At 48.4% G+C, this 20,007-nt stretch overlaps 1 protein-coding gene across 1 annotated transcript in view; it reads left to right on the top strand.

Moving 5' to 3' along the window:
* RB1CC1 (RB1 inducible coiled-coil 1) overlaps nt 1–20,007 on the top strand; it is an 89,313-nt gene that overhangs the window by 33,380 nt on the left and 35,926 nt on the right. Inside the window, 3 exon segments of the mRNA XM_032222379.1 lie at nt 60–246; nt 366–447; nt 10,068–10,129. Of these exon segments, the coding sequence (XP_032078270.1) occupies nt 60–246; nt 366–447; nt 10,068–10,129 (331 nt within the window).

Genomic DNA, 20,007 nt, shown 5'->3' with positions numbered 1-20,007 from the left:
GTAGAGGATTTTTCTTTTAATCACCAGTCCAAATTCACCTATCGTCACCTGTTCTGCAGGTGGTGCTGCTTCGTCATGCTTCATGCTGACCAAGATGGAGAGAAACTACAAGCATTGCTTCGCCTTGTTACGGAGCTGTTAGAAAGAGTGAAAATTGTAGAAAAGCTCAGTAATGTCCCACAGATGTACTGTTTGGCAGTTGTTGAAGTCGTAAGAAGAAAAATGTTTGTGAAACACTACAGAGAGGTAAGTAACTTGAGTAGATAATTTAAACATAGAAAATTTTATAAATTTGTGACTAATATCTTTTGCTTTAGAGAAAAAAATTGTACATTTGTGTTTAATTACCTTTTTTTGTTTTATAGTGGGCTGGTGCATTAGTAAAAGATGGTAAACATCTTTATGATGCAGAAAAAGCCAAAAGGGAATCTTTTGGAAAATTATTTAGTAAGTATTGCAATTATTTCTCTGCTCTCAAGCTACAATGGCACAAACATCATAACATTAAAAGAAATGTGTATCTTGAATAAATTAGTGTTAATTTTTATATTATGCCCAACTATGTGCAGCATAATTATAACATATGATGATTTTTGTAAGATTTGAAGTTGGCAAGGTGGAAATTAGCAGGATCCTGCCAGACAGAACCATTATGTAAACTTTGAACAGATGCAAGACTGGAAAAGATTGAACAAGACTCCATTGACATGGAAACAGGTCAGAGAAAAAAAATCTAGAATTTAAACCTTGGGTGATGGTCTATTGACAACAGACTTTGGACACAAACCTACAGACATATTCATTTTATGTTTGAAAAAATGGTGGGTTCTAGATCCCGTTGCAACCAGTATGGTGCAACGGGGGCCCGGCGTCCACCACATGAATGTGCGCAGCGTGCACACACACGCACTATGTGCATGCATACTTCCATCTGCGATGCTCCACGGCGCCTCCACGATGCTCCAGCTGCTCGGCGGAGTATCGCGCATGCGCTGTACGCTCCATGCCTGGAAGCCACGAAGAGCTCAAAGACAGGTAAGGACGGAGGGAGAGGCGGTGGGTCCTCTGGAGCACCATACTGGTACGGTATCCGGTGCTCCTGGCAGGCACCAGTATGCCCGTACCGGGGTGTACCGGTCGTAACCCACCACTGGTTTGAAAGTAACAAATCTTTTGAATGTGTGTTTTTCTGGTCTAAATATTATGCTGAATCAATGAAGCTCTGCTTTTTAACAGCAGTGTTCCTGAAGAGTAAAGAATATTCTATGTTTGATGTGAAGTCTAGCAGTTGTATTGAATCAGTGTTGTGTCATGACTCACCCAAACTAAATATGGATTTATAAATCAAAATTATTCATATGCCTGGCCTCAGTCATGCAATCGTATTATTGTCAAAAGGTGTAGTAGGAGTGTTTACATGTAGCAAAAATAAAATAAAGAGCAGCCATTTCTCCTGAGCGCTGCTTGGAGAGTCCAAGCATGGGTTAACACAGTCTATCTGCCCTAGGACTGAGTATGTTTTTTCCCCTTTGACCACGCCTCCCTTTGCCTCTACAATCTCAGATTAAAAACTCAGTCCGCCCAGTGAGGACTTGAATTTGGGGAGTTCCTCGGTCCTAGAGCAAATAGAGTGGACTTCCCATTATAAGTACTATTCTATTGCCATTACATCCCTAAGACCACCTCATCTGTTAGACAGCTGATTCTACTGAGAGTTGTGAAGTGTCTTACAGCTACTTGTCGCTGCTGAGGGGCTGTCTGTGCAGCTGATCACTGCTGGTAGAAGCTGAGCGGAAGTGTGAGTCATTGCCCAGCGTCTGCCAGCGAACGGTGGGGGGAGGAAGGCTTCCCTTGTCGTTCCCCCCATGTCGCAGATGCTCCAGGTAGCACGGAGCCTTCTTGCGGGCTCGGAAAGGCGCGGGCGGCTTTCCCTGTACTGATGGCTGTTGTGTCGGCCATTTTGTAGATTTGCACACCTTTCCCCAGCAATGGGCAGGGACTACGCACGCAGCTGTGGCCATTTTGGACAAGTCGTTTCACAGCCGCGTGTAGCCGGTGTGAGCGAGAGACGTTTAAGTGGGCTGCAGTGAAAGGGGGAAGCGGTCTCCATTGTCTCCTGCTTGGAGCTGCTATGATCGGCGGGCCACCTTAACATACCCCAGCAGCATTGCGGATCGACGTCCGGGAGGCCGGAGGCTTGTCTGGGGCGCCAGCAAGTCGCATCCTCCCACGCCAAACCAGCCGGAGGGCTGTGGACGGCCTGAGGAGGGGCCTAGTCCTACGGGCATCCCTTTCCTCCATGATCTGCGGGCGCCAGTAGCCGGCTGGCTTGCGCCCAATTCAGCCTAGTGAATCCTCGTCGCCTTCTTCTTGGCTGAACCACCATGCCAGACAGAGATTTGGAGCTTCAAGAGGCTCAGTCAGGGCCCTCAGCCAAACGGGCCAGGCTGGATCACCCACCCAAAGGGGGTAAAGGGAACAAGGGCTCTTCCAGTAGGCACCCCACGGGGCCTTCTGAGGGCAATGACCATAAAGATAGTGCCAAGCACCGTAAGATGGGGGTTCCCTTATTCCACGGGAGCATCACCCATCCCCGGAATGCAGGGAGGCACCTGATCCCACACCAGGGCAGAGGGTTGAGCAGGGACCTGACTCCCTCAGGGTGAGCTGGTCCCCGTTATCAGCAGGGGATATACCAGGGATTCTTTCCCTGCAGCTTCATGGGGCTACCCAGATTCTCCCAGTTCCTCCCTGAGGAAGGAACTGGAGCCCTCATAGGTTCTCTCCCCTCTGAGGAGGGTTCCACCTCCGGGGCCTATAGGAGCCGCAAGGATTGTAGTGAGGCTCACCGCAGGGAGAGCAAGAGGTTGGCCCTGTCCGCAGAGATGAAGGAGGTCATATCTCTGGCCATCTCTCAGGGCATTGCTGAGGGCATGAAATATCATACTGGTAAAGAGGCTCTGCCCAAACCTAAGCATGGCTCCGGCCTCCCCAGCACTTTGGTGGCTACGGAGGAGTCCGCCCTGGAAGAGGGGGAGGGGGAGGACTTTCAGTTGTCGGAAGATGAGGACCTCCCTCCAGAAAAACTGGCCTTCACCGGCCTTTTTAAGCCTTCTCTCTTTAAGTCCATCCTACATAAGGTGAAGGCGGCCACAGAGTTAGGTACCACTCCCAAAGGGTCTGCCTCTGGGGCCTCGGGCACCAGAGACCACAAAGAGGGCTTATTAAGGAATCGGCCTCAACACAGGAATTCATTCCAGTGCTGGAGCTCTTCATGGACGTGGTCCAGAGGCAGTGGATTCAGCCTGGGACCTTGACCAATCCTGTGTGTGTGTGTGTGTGTGTGTGACAAGTCTTTATACAACGTTGAGCAAAAAATAGAGGAAGTTCTGAAGCTACCTGAGGTAGACACTCTGACCTCTACCTCCAACCTGCCGGCGGACCTTCTAGAAGATCTCAAGGCGGAGGATAAGAAGTCAGAGAAGGCGTGCCTTAAAACCCACCAGGCGGGAAGAAGGCGGGGCTTAGCAGTGAGAAGACGGAGTTTCAGGCCATTCCTGAAATTCCCCTATTCCGGAGGAATTGGACGGGTCTTTTTCGATCCTAGCTGTCCTGGAGAGACAGTGAAGGTTTGGGGAGTTCCAGTTACCTCAGAGACGTTCGCAGGTCTCGGGGGGGCTCGGAATTCAACCCCTTTTGCCAACCCTTTCTGGATTAGCTGTATGCTAACCGAAACTGCAGGTAGCCCCTAAGAATGGTAGAAGTGATTTCAACTGGTAAGCTGATTTTATTACTCAAAGAGAGATGGTCCGCATTAAATCTAAGCTAATTGAAACCAAAGAACAGAAGAATCTAGCGGCGAATTGGTCTTTTTTTAATGGATTTATGGCTGGTGGTTACCCTATTTCTTAAATGTTTTGAATGCTGTTTACGTGGATAAAGGAAAGTTTACTTTACTTCAACACTCCCTCAGGCTCTCCTTAAGTGGGCCGTAAACCAATTACTATAATTTGGCTTCTTACAACTTGACACTTTTATTGCTTGGCTGTGTTGGTCTAAGATCAGATAAGATTGCATAGCTCCCAGCGTGTCCTTACTTGCAAATATCTTCTGCGTCACATCATGGCGTCCATACTTGCTTCAAGTGATTCGTTTCAATGATTTTTTCCGCTTTTCAAAGTTGTTTGATACATATGAAAATCTGAAAAAAAACCTGGACTATCTGTTGTTTTTAACCTTAAAATATGAAGGAAAGAGTCAGAACGTTGAATGTTTGAGTGCTTCTGAAATTCAAATGAAGAATGTCAGAAAGGAAGTCTCTCAACTTGCTGACACGTTGGGCGTCTGGTCTACTTCGGAGGCAGAAAGAGAAAGAGATCCAACGCTTGAAAGAGGGGCAGCCATACAGAAAATTTATCTCAAAAGACAGATTGCAGGAGGAATGAGAAGCATTAAAGAATCTATACTTTATGAAACATATTTGCAGAATTTTCATACACCCTTGAAAATCAAAGACAAATTGAGTGGAACAAGCCAAGGACAACGTTATTACGCCAGAGGCACCCTAAGCAAAAAGGTGCGAAGATATTTCTGTTTGGACTTGCTTATAAAACGTTTGGGAAACTTGTTTTAAGAATGGCAATAGGACTAAGGAAGTTTTGCTATTGGAGAGACATAGGCTGATAGATTGAAGAATACAATTGAAAATTAGCTAAATCTAATTACTCTTATTTGTAATAGATATAGCTGAATAATAATTGATACTGATAGTAATGTATACAATGTGGAGTTGATATGATAAATAATAATTGGATATGAGAAAGGAAGGTTGGAAATATTTTGGATTATATACAAAGGTTATTAATCACAATAATTATCACTTAAATACTATATATATATATCTATATATATATATATATATATATATATATATATATATATATATATATTATATATATATATATATATATATATATATACATACAGTTAAATGTTAATTAATATGGGGAAAATGTTATGATATATGATATAACTACATAAAGAAGGGAGAATGATAATAAACTATACCGCATGGAAGATGGAATTTTTGGTATTAAATATTATGGATGTTCAGCTAAATAGGATATGAGGATTTGATGTTAATAGAGGATTTTACAACAAGTAAATGAAATGTCAGCAGGTGTTATGGATTAATTCTTTGGCATAGTTAAGGATGAAGGATGTTTAAATAACTGTAGTCAATTAAAGTGGAGGTATAATGATGTTAATATGGTAAACATTTGAGTTAAGATATTTGAATTAATATGAATTAATGGAAGAGATGCACCAAAACATGTGTAACCAGCTGATATACTTTTTTAATATAATATATACCTGTGTTCTTTTTGTTTTTGTTTTTGTTTTTCTTCCCTGCCTTGTCTTTTGTTCTTTTTGTCTTTTTCTTTTTTGATTTTTTCTTTTCCCACTGGTGTGGGCATGTATTGTTTAAGATTATTATTTTTATTAATATTTTCAAATAATAATTACAGTCAAATGAAAATGGATATATGATGATGGTGATATATATGAATATTTGAGTTAAAATGCTCGAGTTAACATGAGTTATGTTTGTTGACTGTGGAGGAGATGCACGAAAGTTTATTTGTGACCGACTGACACACTTTCTATAGCATGTAAAGAAAGACATTGTACTTGTTTTAAATTAAAAATTTAAAAAAAAATTAAAAAAAAACCCACCAGGCGGCCTCCTGGGCTATTAGAGCCTCCACCTATGCCTCATTTTTCATAATAGCAATAGCAGATTTTTATATACCGCTTCATAGGGCTTTCAGCCCTCTCTAAGCGGTTTACAGAGTCAGCATATTGCCCCAACAACAATCCGGGTCCTCATTTTACCCACCTCGGAAGGATGGAAGGCTGAGTCAACCCTGAGCCGGTGAGATTTGAACCGCTGAACTGCTGATCTAGCAGTCAGCCTGCAGTGCTGCATTTAACCACTGCGCCACCTTGGCTCTTCATAAGATCTTCTCTCCTCTGGCTGAGGCAATTGAGATCCAGATCCCACTCTGGGGGATCTCAATGGAGGCACGACTTAACAAAAATCATCACAGCAGTGGGATATTCCACTGATGCGTCCTTAAACGCAGCAAAATTTGCATCCTGGGCGCTAGCTTCTAATGTTACCTCTCGCGTTTTCTCTGGCTTCGCCACTGGCAGGCGGAGATGAACGCAAAGTGGAAGCTGGCGTCCGCTCCATTTAAAGGGGGTCTCCTCTTCAGGGACACCTTAGACAAATTCACCATTGAGACCAAGGACAAGAGGAAAATCCTTCCAGCGACCCTGAAGAAAGCAGACCGCAAGGGATCTGGCTCCTTTCGGAGGCAGTCCTTTTGGGCACAGGACAATGCCCAGTCTTACACCTCTTCTTCCTACCATAGATCCTACTCCCAGCAGGGCGATAGGGGTCAGGACAGGGGCTCCTTTGGAGCACGGGGTAGGCAGCAACACCAGCAAATCTCCTTTCGCAAGCCCTTTCGTGGTGGCTCCAATTCCCGAAACTTCCGCAGGGGAAGTGACCACCACAAGGATCCCCCCATAGGGGGTCGGCTGCAGTTTTACACCGACAGGTGTGGGGAGATAACCACAGACAAGTGGGTAGTGAATACCATCAGGAGGGGTCTCCTTCTGGAATTTCTGTCCTTTCCCCAAAGAACATTCATCCGCTGTCCATCTCCCAGGAGTCCCCTGAAAAGGGAACTCAGCAAGCGGAGATCCGCCACCTAGTCCAGATAAGAGCCATAGAACCGGTCCCCAAGGAGCAGGAGAAACAGGGGTTTTACTCCATACTGTTTCTAGTGCCCAAAGCATCAGGGGGATGGAGGGCCATTCTTGATCTAAAGCGTCTAAACCTCCATCTGGCATATCGGAGGTTCAAAATGCAATCCCTTAACTCCATCTTGGATTGCGTAGGACGAGGGGATCTCCTCACCTCGATAGACTTAAAGGAGGCCTATCTTCACGTTCCTATCCACCCAGCCCACAGGAAGTTCATGAGGTTCTTCTTCGAGGGGGGGGGGCACTACCAATACCAAGCTCTTCCCTTTGGTCTGTCCTCGGCACCCAGGACATTCACGAAACTGTTGGCGGTTGTGGCAGCCCACCTCCGGAACCGCCCCGTTCGCCTGGAGTGTTATCTCGATGACATCATAATTCACTCCTCAAGCCAGGCCCAAGCTCGGCGGGATGTCCGTATCACCATCAGAACACTCCAACAGCACGGCTTCTCGGTGAACCTGAAAAAGAGCCACCTGGAGCCGACTATGCGCATACACATCTGGGGATTATTCTGGACTGGAACTCTTGTCAGGTTTTCCTATCGCCAGAGCGGTTTGAAGTCTCTCCGGGACAGAATGCGCTTTTGCAGCGCATCCAGGTCGGTACAGATTGTCCAGTTGTCTCAACTTCTGGGCATTATGATTTCCTGCCTGAAGGTAGTTCCCTGGGCTCGTCTCCACGCCAGGGAACTACAATGGTTCCTCCTACCCATGCAAAGGACAAGGAACAGCAACTCGCACAGCCGTGTGCGAGTCCCCCAAAGGTGCTCCGCCTCTATCTTGGTGGAAGACCAAAGAAGTGGAGAAAGGGTCTCTGTTCAAAGAGCCAGAGAGAATTGTCGTGACCATAGATGCCAGCCTTCAAGGGTGGGGAGCTCATTGCCAGGGCCAGCTAGCTCAGGGACTGTGGAGCCAGAGGGAGTCCTCCCACAGTATAAACTGGTTGGCACAACAAGCGGCTAGGCTTGCTCTCCGTCACTTCTCCCCTCAGATTGCGGGCCATCACGTGCTGTGATGTTGCTCACCGACAACGTTGCAACAAAGGCCCACATCAACAGGGAAGGCAGCACGCACTCCATATCACTCATGACAGAGGCAAAAGCTCTGGGTAGGTGGACAGAACACCACCTGCTTTCCATTAGGTCAGACCACATCTCCGGGACCAGCAACCAGAAAACGGATTGGTTGAGCCGGCAGACGATCGACCATTCAGAATGGCAGCTACACCCAGACATCTTCACCAGATTGTGCAGACATTCCGCGAACCACAGGTCGACCTCTTTGCCACTCGCCACAACATCCACCTGCCTCGTTTCTATTCCCATTACCAGGAGCGAAGGGGAGCGAACGCCCTGAGGTGCAAGTGGCCTCCAGGGCTACTGTATGCGTTCCCTCCTCTCCCGCTCATTCCGCAAGTTGTGACCAAGTTGCTGGAAGAAGAGTCGGAGATCGTGGTCGTGGCACCCCATTGGCCCAGGAGGTCCTGGTACGTAGACCTTGTCAGTTCTCTCCGTTCAAAAACCTTGGAGGATACCTCGGAGACCATTTCCCTCAGCCAGTGGGCGATCCTCCATCCAGAACTCCAGTGGCTACCACTAGCCATCTGGCACTTGAGGGGGACCTCCTGAGGGGACAAAAGTTTTCTGACAAGGTCATTCAAACCATTCAGGTGTCCAGGAGACCTTTGACGACCAGAATATATGAGGCCACTTGGAGGGCGTACTCCACCTGGTGCCAGGAGAAACGTTTGCAGGACACAGAGGCCTCAATTCCTCAGTTAATCAACTTTCTACAAGAGGGGTGGAAAAGGGCTTGGCCCCCAACACTCTGTGCTACCAGGTAGCGGCTTTGTCTACCATTCTCTCCAGGGGTTCCTCGCGTACCAAGATATCCGTCTTGGAACCTTACGGGGGTCCCGTTTGAGCCACTCCGAACTGCGTCTCTACGACATCTAACTATTAAGACAGCCTTCCTGGTCGCTATCACCTCGGCCAGGAAAATATCAAGTTAGCGACTCTATCGGTCAGGGAAGACCTATGTATTGTCCATCCGGATAGGGTCATCCTACGTTTCGACCCCACCTTCATTCCTAAAGTGAACACCCTGTTTCACAGATCGCAGGAGGTGATTTCTTCCCAACTTCTGTCCCAAACCATCGCATCCCAGGGAAAGGGATTGGCACAAGTTGGACGTGAGACGTGCTGTACACATCTATGTCAGGAAGACAAAGAATTCCGACGATCTGAGTCGTTTTTGTCTCTTTTCATCCTGAGTTGCAAGGGCAAAAAGCTTCGTCGCTACCATCGGACATTGGCTGTGGGCCGGCATTAAACTGGTATATGAACTTCACGGCAAAGGCCGTGCCGTACCGTGTGATGGCTCACTCCACAAGAAGTGCGGCCACGTCTGCTGCGTGGGCGACCCAGCATCAATCATTGACATTTGTCGAGCAGCACACGTGGGCCGTCCCCCACAGCCTTCATTCGCCAATTACAAAATAGACACCTTTGCCTCGGCCAAAGCCTCTTTGGGGCGAAGAATTTTGCAAAAGGTTACAGAGGCTCTGGACCCCTACAAATTCTTCCCGCTCTGGGACATCATAGCTTGGGTATGTCCCATGCTTGGACTCTCCAAGCAGCGCTCAGGAGAAAGACCGTTGGCTTACTGAACGGTCGTTCTCTGGGCGCTGCGGGAGAGTTCAAACTCGCCCAGGGTTTTATTGATTCCGGTGATGACTTCGAGGAACAGTGGAGGCGGTCCTAAACAATCTGAGATTGTAGAGGCAAAGGAGGCGTGGTCAAAGGGGAAAAAACATACTCAGTCCTAGGGCAGATAGACTGTGTTACCCATGCTTGGACTCTCCCGCAGCGCCCAGAGAACGACCATTCAGGTAAGCCAACGGTGTTCTCATAATTATCTTACGATCCTGTGCTGTATTGTCCTGGGCACTTTTCTCTAGTTTACCTCTTATGTCAGGACTGTGCTAGAAAATGAAGAAGCTGGGATCATGATAGTATTCTTTTCACTTTTCTCCAGTTAAAGATGTGTGATCTTACAAGAAAGAGAATACTGAAGTGAACAAGAGATAGCTATAGAAATTGTGCTAGTGAGAATGAATTATATTCTCAATCGTAGGATATATTTTCGTGGTGATGGATGATGAATTGTACCTGAGATGTGCTGGGAAATTTTTGTTATGCAATTCTGGCCCTAATCCATTATTTCTTTCAACAGGGAAATCTTTCTAGAAGAATCGTTTGTTCAGGGGCCTTGATGCCTGGCCACCATCCTTTTGTGTGAGTATTTTATCTTTTTTTTGGGGGGGGGGGGCTATTAATATTTTAAAATATTTATTGGTGTTATGTTTATTATATATAGCTTTAAATAGCTATAAACAGATAATTCATATTTATTGTAGATTTGACAAATTTTTCTGCAGTAAGGAAATATTGTATTGTAAAAACTGAAAGAGAATATATAAAACTTGATTCTTATTTTTTAAATATGTGATTAGCATTTACATGTTGACGACTTTTTACATGATGAGAGGCAGAATTAATAACTTAAATAACTGAGCTTAAACAAATACCACAGAAATGGGATAGGAATAAGAATTGTTCCTCTCACCCTTTCCCCTTGCTGGCGGATGGAACACTTTTAGATCTTCCTGTTGGGACTGATCAGATTTATGAATTAATTTCACTTAAGTTAGAACTATGTGGGGCTTTTTGTAGCTTTACATTTCTGTGAGATGGTACTACATATTTAGATAAAATATTTGTTACAAGAGCTGAACCTGCTGCTATTCATATGTTTGGGATTATAGCTGCTTGGGTAATCTTACAGAATTTAGAGCTGTATTACTTATTTCACTGAGCTATGTACAGTAATTTAAATATATTTCCTATATAATTATTGTAATTAAGATCTTAAGAGTATATAGTATAAAGTCAGATTATTTTCCTTTGATGTGGTCTGTATTCAGCAGTAAAGAACTGTTACAGTGCATCAGTCATATAATCACTCTCATTATTTTTAATAGCAACAGGTTTAATAGTGACATGTGACCGACCTTTCCTCATTTTGAATAACATTTAATGTACTATAAAATGTAACTAATTATATCATCTCTGCATTAATATTCATTTTCCAAAATATTTTGTATAATATTTTTCCATTAATATGATCTGTGAATGGCATCTATAATCTGTTTTATCAGAAATAATACCAAAAGACTTGTTTGTTTGTTGTAGGAATGACGGGACACACAAGCCAGCTCTTTAGAGAAGGAAATGTTTTTATTTGCGCAGGTTCAAAGCAAATAAATGGCCTGAACTCCGAGTGAAATTCAGGAACTTCCTTATATAGTTTATCATTTCCAGCCAAAGCCATCTGTTAGTTTTGGAACCACCTGTCAAGATTTGCCCTTGAGTTACAGCAATATTATGTCTACAGTATGTCATAATACATGGGTCAGCCAACAGACATACATAGCTCGTATTTTGATGGAACTAACAATATATGTCTACCAAACAAATTAACAGCCAAGCAAGCAGATGGGCTAAAATAGATGCTTTACTTCAGCATATTCATGTGCAGACTTCCTCCTACTCGTGTCTAACCACACTATGTCCTAAAAGCAAACCTGCAATTTCTATATGAACAGTTAAAGCTTAATTTAGATTTAGATTAGATTTAGATTTAATGGTTTTGTGTGCCGCCCAATCCGAAAGACTCCGGGTGGCTTACATAAAAACAAGTTAAAAATATTAAAAGGATTTAAAATACAAAGACAAAGCAGTTAAAAGAACACAACATGCATTCAATCTTAGTGGGGCTGAGCTCAATCACGGATCAACAGACCAGGCCTGCCGGAACAGCCAGGTCTTAGTAGACTTCCGGAAGGCCGAGGAGAGTGGGAAAGGTCCGGATCTCAGTGGGTAATTCGTTCCACAGGGCCGGGGCAGCTACAGAGAAGGCTCTCCCCGGAGGAGCCGCCAGACGACATTGTGTAGTCGACGGCACCCGGAGAAGGCCCATCCTGTGAGATCTTATCGGACGCTGGGAGTTATGTGACAGGAGGCTGTCACGGAGATATCCAGGTTCTAGGCCATGTAGGGCTTAAAGGTGATAACCAGCACCTTGAAGCGCATTCGGAGACCAATAGGGAGCCAGTGCAGCTCACAGAGGATACGTGTAACATGGGTGTATCTCAGTACACCCAGTATCGCTCGCGTGGCTGCATTCTGGACCAATTGTAGTCTCCGAACACTTTTCAAGGGCAGCCCCATGTAGAGCGCGTTATAGTAGTCGAGTCTTGAGGTGACGAGGGCGTGAGTGACCATTTGGAGTCTTCCCGGTCCCGGTAGGGCTGCAACTGGTGCACTAGGCGGACCTGGGCAAAAGCTCCCCTGGTCACAGCTGACAGATGGTGTTCTAGTGTCAGCTGCGGATCCAGGAGAATACCCAAGTTGCGGGCCCTCTCTGAGGGTGTAAGATTTCACCCCCCAGGTTTAGAGATGGAATATCTGGACTATCTTTGTGGGGCAAGCATCCATAGCCACTCGGTCTTGTCAGGGTTGAATGCAAGCTTGTTCATTCCCATTCAGACCCTGACAGCTTCCAGGCACTGGCACATCACTTCCACCGCTTCACTGAGTTGGCACGGGGCGGACAGATACAACTGGGTATCGTCCGCGTACTGGTTGGTATTTAATCCTGTACCGGGAATGATCTCACCAGCGGCTTCATGTAGATATTAAATAGGAGTGGGGACAGGACCGAGCCCTGCGGCACCCCATATTTAAGGGCCTAGGGGTCGACCTCTGTCCTCCGACCAACACCGACTGCGACCTGCCAGAGAGGTAAGAGGAGAACCACCGTAAAACGGTGCCTCTCACTCCCACCTCTTCCAGCCGCCGCAGAAGGATACCATGATCGATGGTATCGAAGGCCGCTGAGAGGTCAAGGAGCACCAGGATAGAGGACATTCCTCTATCCTGGCTCGCCAGAGATCATCGGTCAGCGCGACCAAGTGGTTTCGGTGCAGTAACCATGCCTGAAACCAGACTGAAAGGGATCCAGATAATCCAGATAATTAATATCATGAAACCCTAGTTTGGTTCAGGCTTGAGGCCTACTTTGGTTCAGCCTGCCACCTTAGTCCCCCCTTTGTGACTCATCTTCACCTGCAAGAAGAGTCACATAATTGGTTCAGGCTGAAGGGTGGTATATTCAGATCCCTGATGGACGTACTCCCACATAGCCATTACCTGAGCAGTTGCCTTTCGTTCTGCTAGTAGTGATAAGCTGTTTGAGATAGTCTTATAAAGATTGGTAAAACACATGGGATAAGGACACACCCAGCGGCTATTAAACCGATTAATGCTACTCTGCCCTGTAATCCTGGGAGTTTGGGAAACTAAGTGCTAAACTTTCCTTGAAATCAAATCCATTCCACACCTGGTCAGGATTGTGTGTGAGTTGTCGCATCTCTGTTGTCAATTGTTTGATTACTTCCCAGTTTCATCTATTTGTAGACAACAGTTTGAAAGATTGAATTTTCCACAAACACGACCTTCTTTTGCCAACAGATAGTCCAGGGCTAGCCTATTTTGATATACAGCAGTTCTGATTTTGTCTGTAGCTTCCAATAAAACATTAAGAGCCTTATCTATTCTTTGTCCAGCCAAATCCAGAACTGCCTGGAGCCTTATAATACGATTTAACATGTATAAAGGGGTTCGATATCCCCAGGACCAATCTTCAGCCCAGGTAGCCCTTCCATATGTGCACACAATTCTTTCAGAGCTCCACACATCACTTCTCTCATATTCAGCTAATTCTTTACATGGAAGTTCGAGAATGTGGTTTCTGTTTAACGTTTTTTCCTCTTTTGACCTATTTGCTCATAGAAGACCAGCTTTGGTATTTTGTGTCCCAAAATCCCAAACAAATTAAGTCTCCTACATTAACAGCTCCTGTTCTCACAAAACAATTTCTTCCTACCAAATTAGTGGAGAGAGTCCACGCTATTCCAGTGAACTGATTTCTAGTTGTTATATTGCCTACTTGGGAGAGGTATTATAGACTGTGGGTTCTGCTTCCAAGGCTTCCCAAGGCCATTGTTCTCCCATATTAGTTCCCCCACAAACAAAAACAGTTCTTCACCGTTAGCGTTTTAGCTATCTCTTCAGCCATTCAATGAATAGGTTATTCGCCTTTGTACTAATGGGTAAGGGCTTATTAAAAAATTTAGAGAGTCATATACTGACCATCCCAGTGATTTCACCTCCCCATCAATTACTCTCTCCACTTTGATAGTGATATAAGTGGTTGGGTCTGACCCCTGTCCATCTATGCCAAAACCATAGGTTCTCCAGTGCACTGCTCAGAGAGCCCAAATGCTGGGTTAACACAGCCTATCTGCCCTTGGACTGAGTGATGTTTTTCTTGACCACGCCTCCCTTTGCCTGCACATGCTCAATTCGAAAACTCAGTCCGCCCGAGTTAGGGCTGTTTTGGGAGAGCTCCAGTCTAAGAGCAGAAAGGCTGGAAAAAGTTTCCCAATTTGGACCACGTTTAAATCTCTCAGATAGAGGAAATCACGCTTCTACATCAGGTCTGTCTATTTGCCTCCAGTGAGGCTTCCGTCGCTTTAAGAGAAGGGCTGCCGGGTTTTCCCTGCTGTTGCTAATTGCAAGCACTGCAGGGGGTTGAAAAGGCTTGCACAGCGGGGCTGGCTAGCAAGGGAGCATTTAGTGGGATAAACCAAGTTCCCTGTTGGAACAGGGGCATCCCAGGGGGAGGAAAAGTCCAGCAAGGCTCTGAGAAGGCTCTAAAGCAGGTGAGCCGGATTGCTAGGATTCCCTCGCCTGCTCCATTTTGCCCGGCAACAGCAGCGACAGCTGGAGCCTTCGCGCGCCTTTCAGGGCTGGAAAGAGCGGGAAGCGGCTGCGTGCGCACCCCCCGCCATTTTGGATCGCTCCGACTCACTGGGCAGAGCGGCAGAGCTCAGAGCGTGCGAGGAACAAGGCAGCAAGAAGAGCCCAGCCAGCCAACGGAGCCTCAGCGAGCCTCAACGACGGCAGAACGCCGCGGGGAGGCTGGGGGCTAGTCTGGGAAGCCAGCTAGTCTCTCCCTCCGGAAAATAAGCTAAGTCTCGGGAACCGAGGGCGGTGGGAGGAAGGAAACCCGACCCCAAGGCGGCCCTTCCCTCCTGGAGATTCTGCCAGCGCTTTTGGACCGCAAAGGCCAGCGCGTGCCCATGCCCAACTCCAGCTATCTTCCAGGCCTCGTGGGGACCTGAAATGGCTGAGGAATGCAGGGAGGCCTTAGGGATCAGTGGGGCCCTCCAGCAAGCGCTGCAAGCTGGATCCCTCTGTAAATAAAGGCAAAGGGCACAAAGGCTCACTTGAAAGGTCTTCTCCAAGAGCCACAGTGGATCCCAGGGGAGGTTTCAAGGCCCCTTCAGCCAGAACCTAGCCAGACCGTCGCAGCAGGGAGTCAGCTTCCCCTGATCGTGAGGCCCAATCCCCGGGGACAGTGAATTCTTGTCTGGGGATAACTATGCATCCAGGGATCCATCTCCTGAAGCATCTTGGGGGTACCCCGACTCCCCTAGCTCCTCCATCGGAGAGGAACGAGATTCTGTCCAGAATTCCCCCTTTGGGAAGTGTGGATCCAGCTCAGGCAGGCCTAGCCAGCGCAGGCCCAGTAAGCAAAAGAAAAAAAGGGGAAAAGTCCTGCTCTCTCGGATGAAATGAGGGAGGTAATTTCCTTAGCCATCTCCAAGGGATAGCTGAAGGCATTAAGCGCAAGGGCTCTCGCAAGGGCAAGGCCCAAAGGAGAAACGCAAACCTAGGGCCTCCACCTCTAAGGAGCCTGTATCCTCCTCCCCATCTTCAAGCCCTCTCACTCTGGGTTATCAAGTTCTGAGCAGGAAGAAGGGGAGATTTTCGCCCTTTCCGAAGACCGAAAACCCCACCCCCTGACAAGCCAAATTCTCTGGCCTGTTTCAACCGTCATTATTCAAGTCTATCTTGCACAAATGCCATGACGGCCACAGAGTTAGGCCCCACTTCCAGACCCGAGGCCTCTCAGGCTTCCACTTCCAAGGATCTTAAGCATGGGTTGTTCAAGAGACAGTAGAAACTCCCGAGGTTATTCCTGTGCCAGACCTATTTCTGGACGCGGTACAGCGCCAGTGGCTACAGCCGGGCCACCCTGACCAACCCCAGTGGGGGGAATAGAACTCTATATGCAGTAGAAGATAAAATGGAGGAAATCCTCAAATTCCCAGAAGTAGATGCCCCAGTCGTGTCTCGGACTTCCAATTCCAACCTGCCAGCTGAGCTCCTAGAGGGACTTAAGGCAGAAGATAAGAGGTCGGAAAAGGCATGTCAGAAAACACACATGGCGTCTGCCTGGGCCATCAAGGCATCCACCTCTGCCTCCTTTTTTAATTAGGGCCACCCTATTCTGGCTGCGCCAACTCAGGGTCCAGACCCCCGCCCAGGAAATCTAGGTGCGCCATGAGCTAACCAAGATTGTTACCACTGTCGAGTATTCGGCGGATGCCACCCTTTGACAGCAGCAAAATTCTCTTCCAGAGCTCTAGCTTCCAATATCACCCTCCCGCCGCTCCTATGGCTCAGGCACTGGCAGGCCGAAATGAAGGCTAAATGGAAGCTGGCATCGGCCCCATTTAAAGAGGGGCTTTCTGTTGGAGAGGCCCTGGACAGTTTGTCAACCGAACCAAGGACAAACGCAAGATCCTTCCGCAACCTTAAAAGGGGTGACCGGAAAGGGGCGGGGTCCTTTCGTAAGAGACCCTACAGGAAGCCAGGAAACAGGGCAATCTTCTCACCCTTCCTCCTATCAGAGGCCCTTTCAGGCAGGGGGGATTAGGCACCAAGACAGATCCTTCGGGGCTCGTGCCAACCAATCCCAGTCTTCCTTTCGGAGAACCATTCCGAGGAGGAGGAAACAACAGTGGTGGATCCCGGCCCTTTCGTAAGGGAAAGTGACGGTCACAGGGATCCCCCCATCGGGGGTCGGCTACAGCTGTATGCCGACAGGTGGAGGAGGATAACATCGGACAAGTGGGTCCTCAACACCATTCGCAAGGGCCTTCTCCTGGACTTCCTATCCTTTCCCCAAAGAAAGTTTATCCACTGCCCTACCCCCAGGAACCAGAAAAGAGGGAACGCATGAGGGCAGAAATCTGCCATCTCCTAGAGATAGAGGCGATAGAGCAGTCCCCAGGGATCAGCAGGGGAGGGGCTTCTATTCGATCCTCTTCCTAGTGCCCAAAAGTTCAGGGGGTGGAGGGCCATCTTGGACCTCAAGAGCCTAAATCAGCATCTGGCTTACAAGAGGTTCAAGATGCAGTCACTCGACTCCATCCTGGGCTGTGTGAGGGAGGGGGACCTATTGACATCAATAGATCTCAAAGAGGCCTACCTGCAGGTCCCCATCCATGTGGCCCACAGGCGTTCCTGAGGTTCTACGCGGAAGGGAAGCATTCCAGTACAGGGTTCTTCCCTTCGGGCTATCTCTGCGCCCAGAACATTCACCAAAATTCTGGCAGTGCTAGCGGCTCATCTCCGCAACCATCCGGTTCGTCTGGAATGTTATTTAGACGACATAATCATTCACTCTCTCACCACCAAGCAGGCACACCGCGATGTTTCTCTAACTGTGCAGACCCTGCAGTACCATGGCTTCTCTGTCAACATGGAGAAGAGCCAGTTCCGACCATCCACCTGTATACAGCACCTGGGTGCGGTCATCAACTCCACCTCCTGCCAGGTATTTCTTTCGCCAGACCGGCTGTCGAACCTGAGACGCAGAGTGAAGCACTGCAGCCTTGCCAGGTCGGTACCCATCATTCAGCTGTCCCAGCTCCTAGGGATAATGATCTCGTGCCTGGGGGTGGTTCCCTGGGCTCGCCTTCACGCCAGGGAGCTGCAGTGGTTTCTGCTGCCAATGCAGAGGGCCAGGAACAGCAACTCACTCAGGCGGGTTCGGCTCCCACGAAAGGTGATCCGGTCTCTGGCATGGTGGAGGTCCAAGGCAGTCAGGAAGGGCTGCCTGTTCAAGGAGCCGGAGAGACTAGTTGTCACCACGGATGCCAGCCTCCTGGGGTGGGGCGCCCACTGTCAGGGCCACCTAGCCCAAGGCCGATGGACTCAGAGGGAGGCCGCCCACAGCATCAATTGGCTGGAACTGAGGGCAGCTCGCCTAGCGCTGAGAAAGTTCGCATCTCTAGTAAGAGGGGCTCATGTACTGTTGATGACAGACAATGTGGCGACAAAAGCGCACATAAACCGGCAAGGGGGCACTCGATCAAAGGCCCTCATGCTCGAGGCAGAAGCGCTGGGCAGGTGGGCGGAACGTCATCTGGCTTCTCTCAGTGCAGATCACATCTCCGGCGTAAGCAAGGCGTAAGCAACCGGGAAGCAGACTGGCTGAGCCGCCAACGCATCGACCACTCGGAGTGGTGCCTGCACCCGGACCTGTTCCAGCAGATCGTGAGGAGGTTCGGCAAGCCACAGGTAGACCTGTTTGCCACACACAACAACACACAGCTCCCACGCTTCTTCAGTCGCTACCACTCGCCCCAGGCGGAGGGAACAAATGCTCTGAGGTCAGCGTGGCCTCAGGGACTTCTGTATGCCTTCCCTCCACTTCCGCTCATCCCTCAAGTGAACAAGCTCCTGACCGAAAAGGCAGACCTCATTCTGGTGGCTCCCTTCTGGCCCAGAAGGCCCTGGTACGCAGACCTGGTCAGCCTCTCAGTTCAAAGACCTTGGAGAATCCCCCGGGACAAGATTGCCCTCAGCCAGGGGGCCATCATCCATCCGGAGCCCCAGTGGCTACAGCTAGCCGTTTGGCACTTGAAGGGGAGCTCCTGAGAAAGCAAAAATTCTCTGACCAGGTCGTTCGAACAATCCAAGCGTCCAGGAAGCCCTCTACGACTAGAATCTACGATGCCACCTGGGCCGCCTTCTCACGGTGGTGCAAGACTAGGAACATAGAGGCCTCCTCAGCCTCGATCCCCCAGACCCTAGACTTTTTGCAAGAGGGTCTGGATAAGGGCCTTGCAGTCAGCACCCTCAGACGCCAGGTTGCAGCGTTGTCTACCATCCTGGCAAAGGGCTCCTCTCGCTCGCTGAGTCAGCTCCCCCAGATCAAGAGCTTTCTCAAGGGAGCAGCGAACATCAGCCCTCCAACTGTTCACCGGTATCCGTCATGGGATCTTCCATTTGTGCTTAAGGCCCTGACCAAAGCCCCATTTGAGCCTTTAAAAAAGACCAGTCTGCGCTACCTCACCATCAAAACCGCTTTCCTGGTGGCCATTACATCCACTCGCAGGGTAGCCGAGCTTGCTGCGCTCTCTGTCAGGGAGGATTTGTGCGTAGTTCACCCGGACAGAGTAATATTGAGACTTGATCCATCATTTGCTCCGAAAATTAACTCCCTGTTTCACAGGACTCAAGAACTTATTTTGCCCAACTTCTGTCCCCATCTTTCTCACCCTAAGGAGCGTGAGTGGCACAAGCTGGACGTGAGACGGGCCGTGCGCACGTATGTAAAGAGAACAAAGGACTACCGCCGGTCAGAGGCTTTCTTTGTCTCCTTCCTCCCTGCGTCCCTGGGCCGCAAGGTCTCCTCTCACACTGTGGGACGTTGGCTACGTGCTTGCATCAAACTGGCATATGAGCACCAGGGCAAGACGGCTCCGAGACGAATCACCGCTCACTCCACCAGGAGCGCTGCAACGTCTGCAGCCTGGGCAACCCAGGCCTCTATCCTAGACATTTGTAGAGCGGCCACCTGGGCTTCCCCCACGGCCTTTATTAGAAACTATAAGATTGACACCTTTGCCTCAGCCGAAGCCTCCTTTGGCAGAAGAGTATTACAAAGAGTGGCTGAAATGCCAGAGGCTTCGGCGCTTCCCCACCCTGGGACTCAATAGCTTGGGCATGTCCCAGCATTTGGGCTCTCTGAGCAGTGCACTGGAGAAAGACCGTTGGCTTACCTGAATGGTCGTTCTCGGGGCACTGCGAAGAGAGCCCAAACCCACCCGGGTGTTAGTATTGAACGATGTGGCTGTATTGACTGTAATTGATTACAGGACGGTTCCTTCGTTTTCGAATTGAGCATGTGC

Source organism: Thamnophis elegans, chromosome 8 (genome assembly GCF_009769535.1).
Source record: "Thamnophis elegans isolate rThaEle1 chromosome 8, rThaEle1.pri, whole genome shotgun sequence".
Lineage (NCBI taxonomy): Eukaryota > Metazoa > Chordata > Lepidosauria > Squamata > Colubridae > Thamnophis > Thamnophis elegans.
Note: the sequence above shows the minus strand (reverse complement) of the source record. Positions and strands in the feature narration are given on the sequence as shown.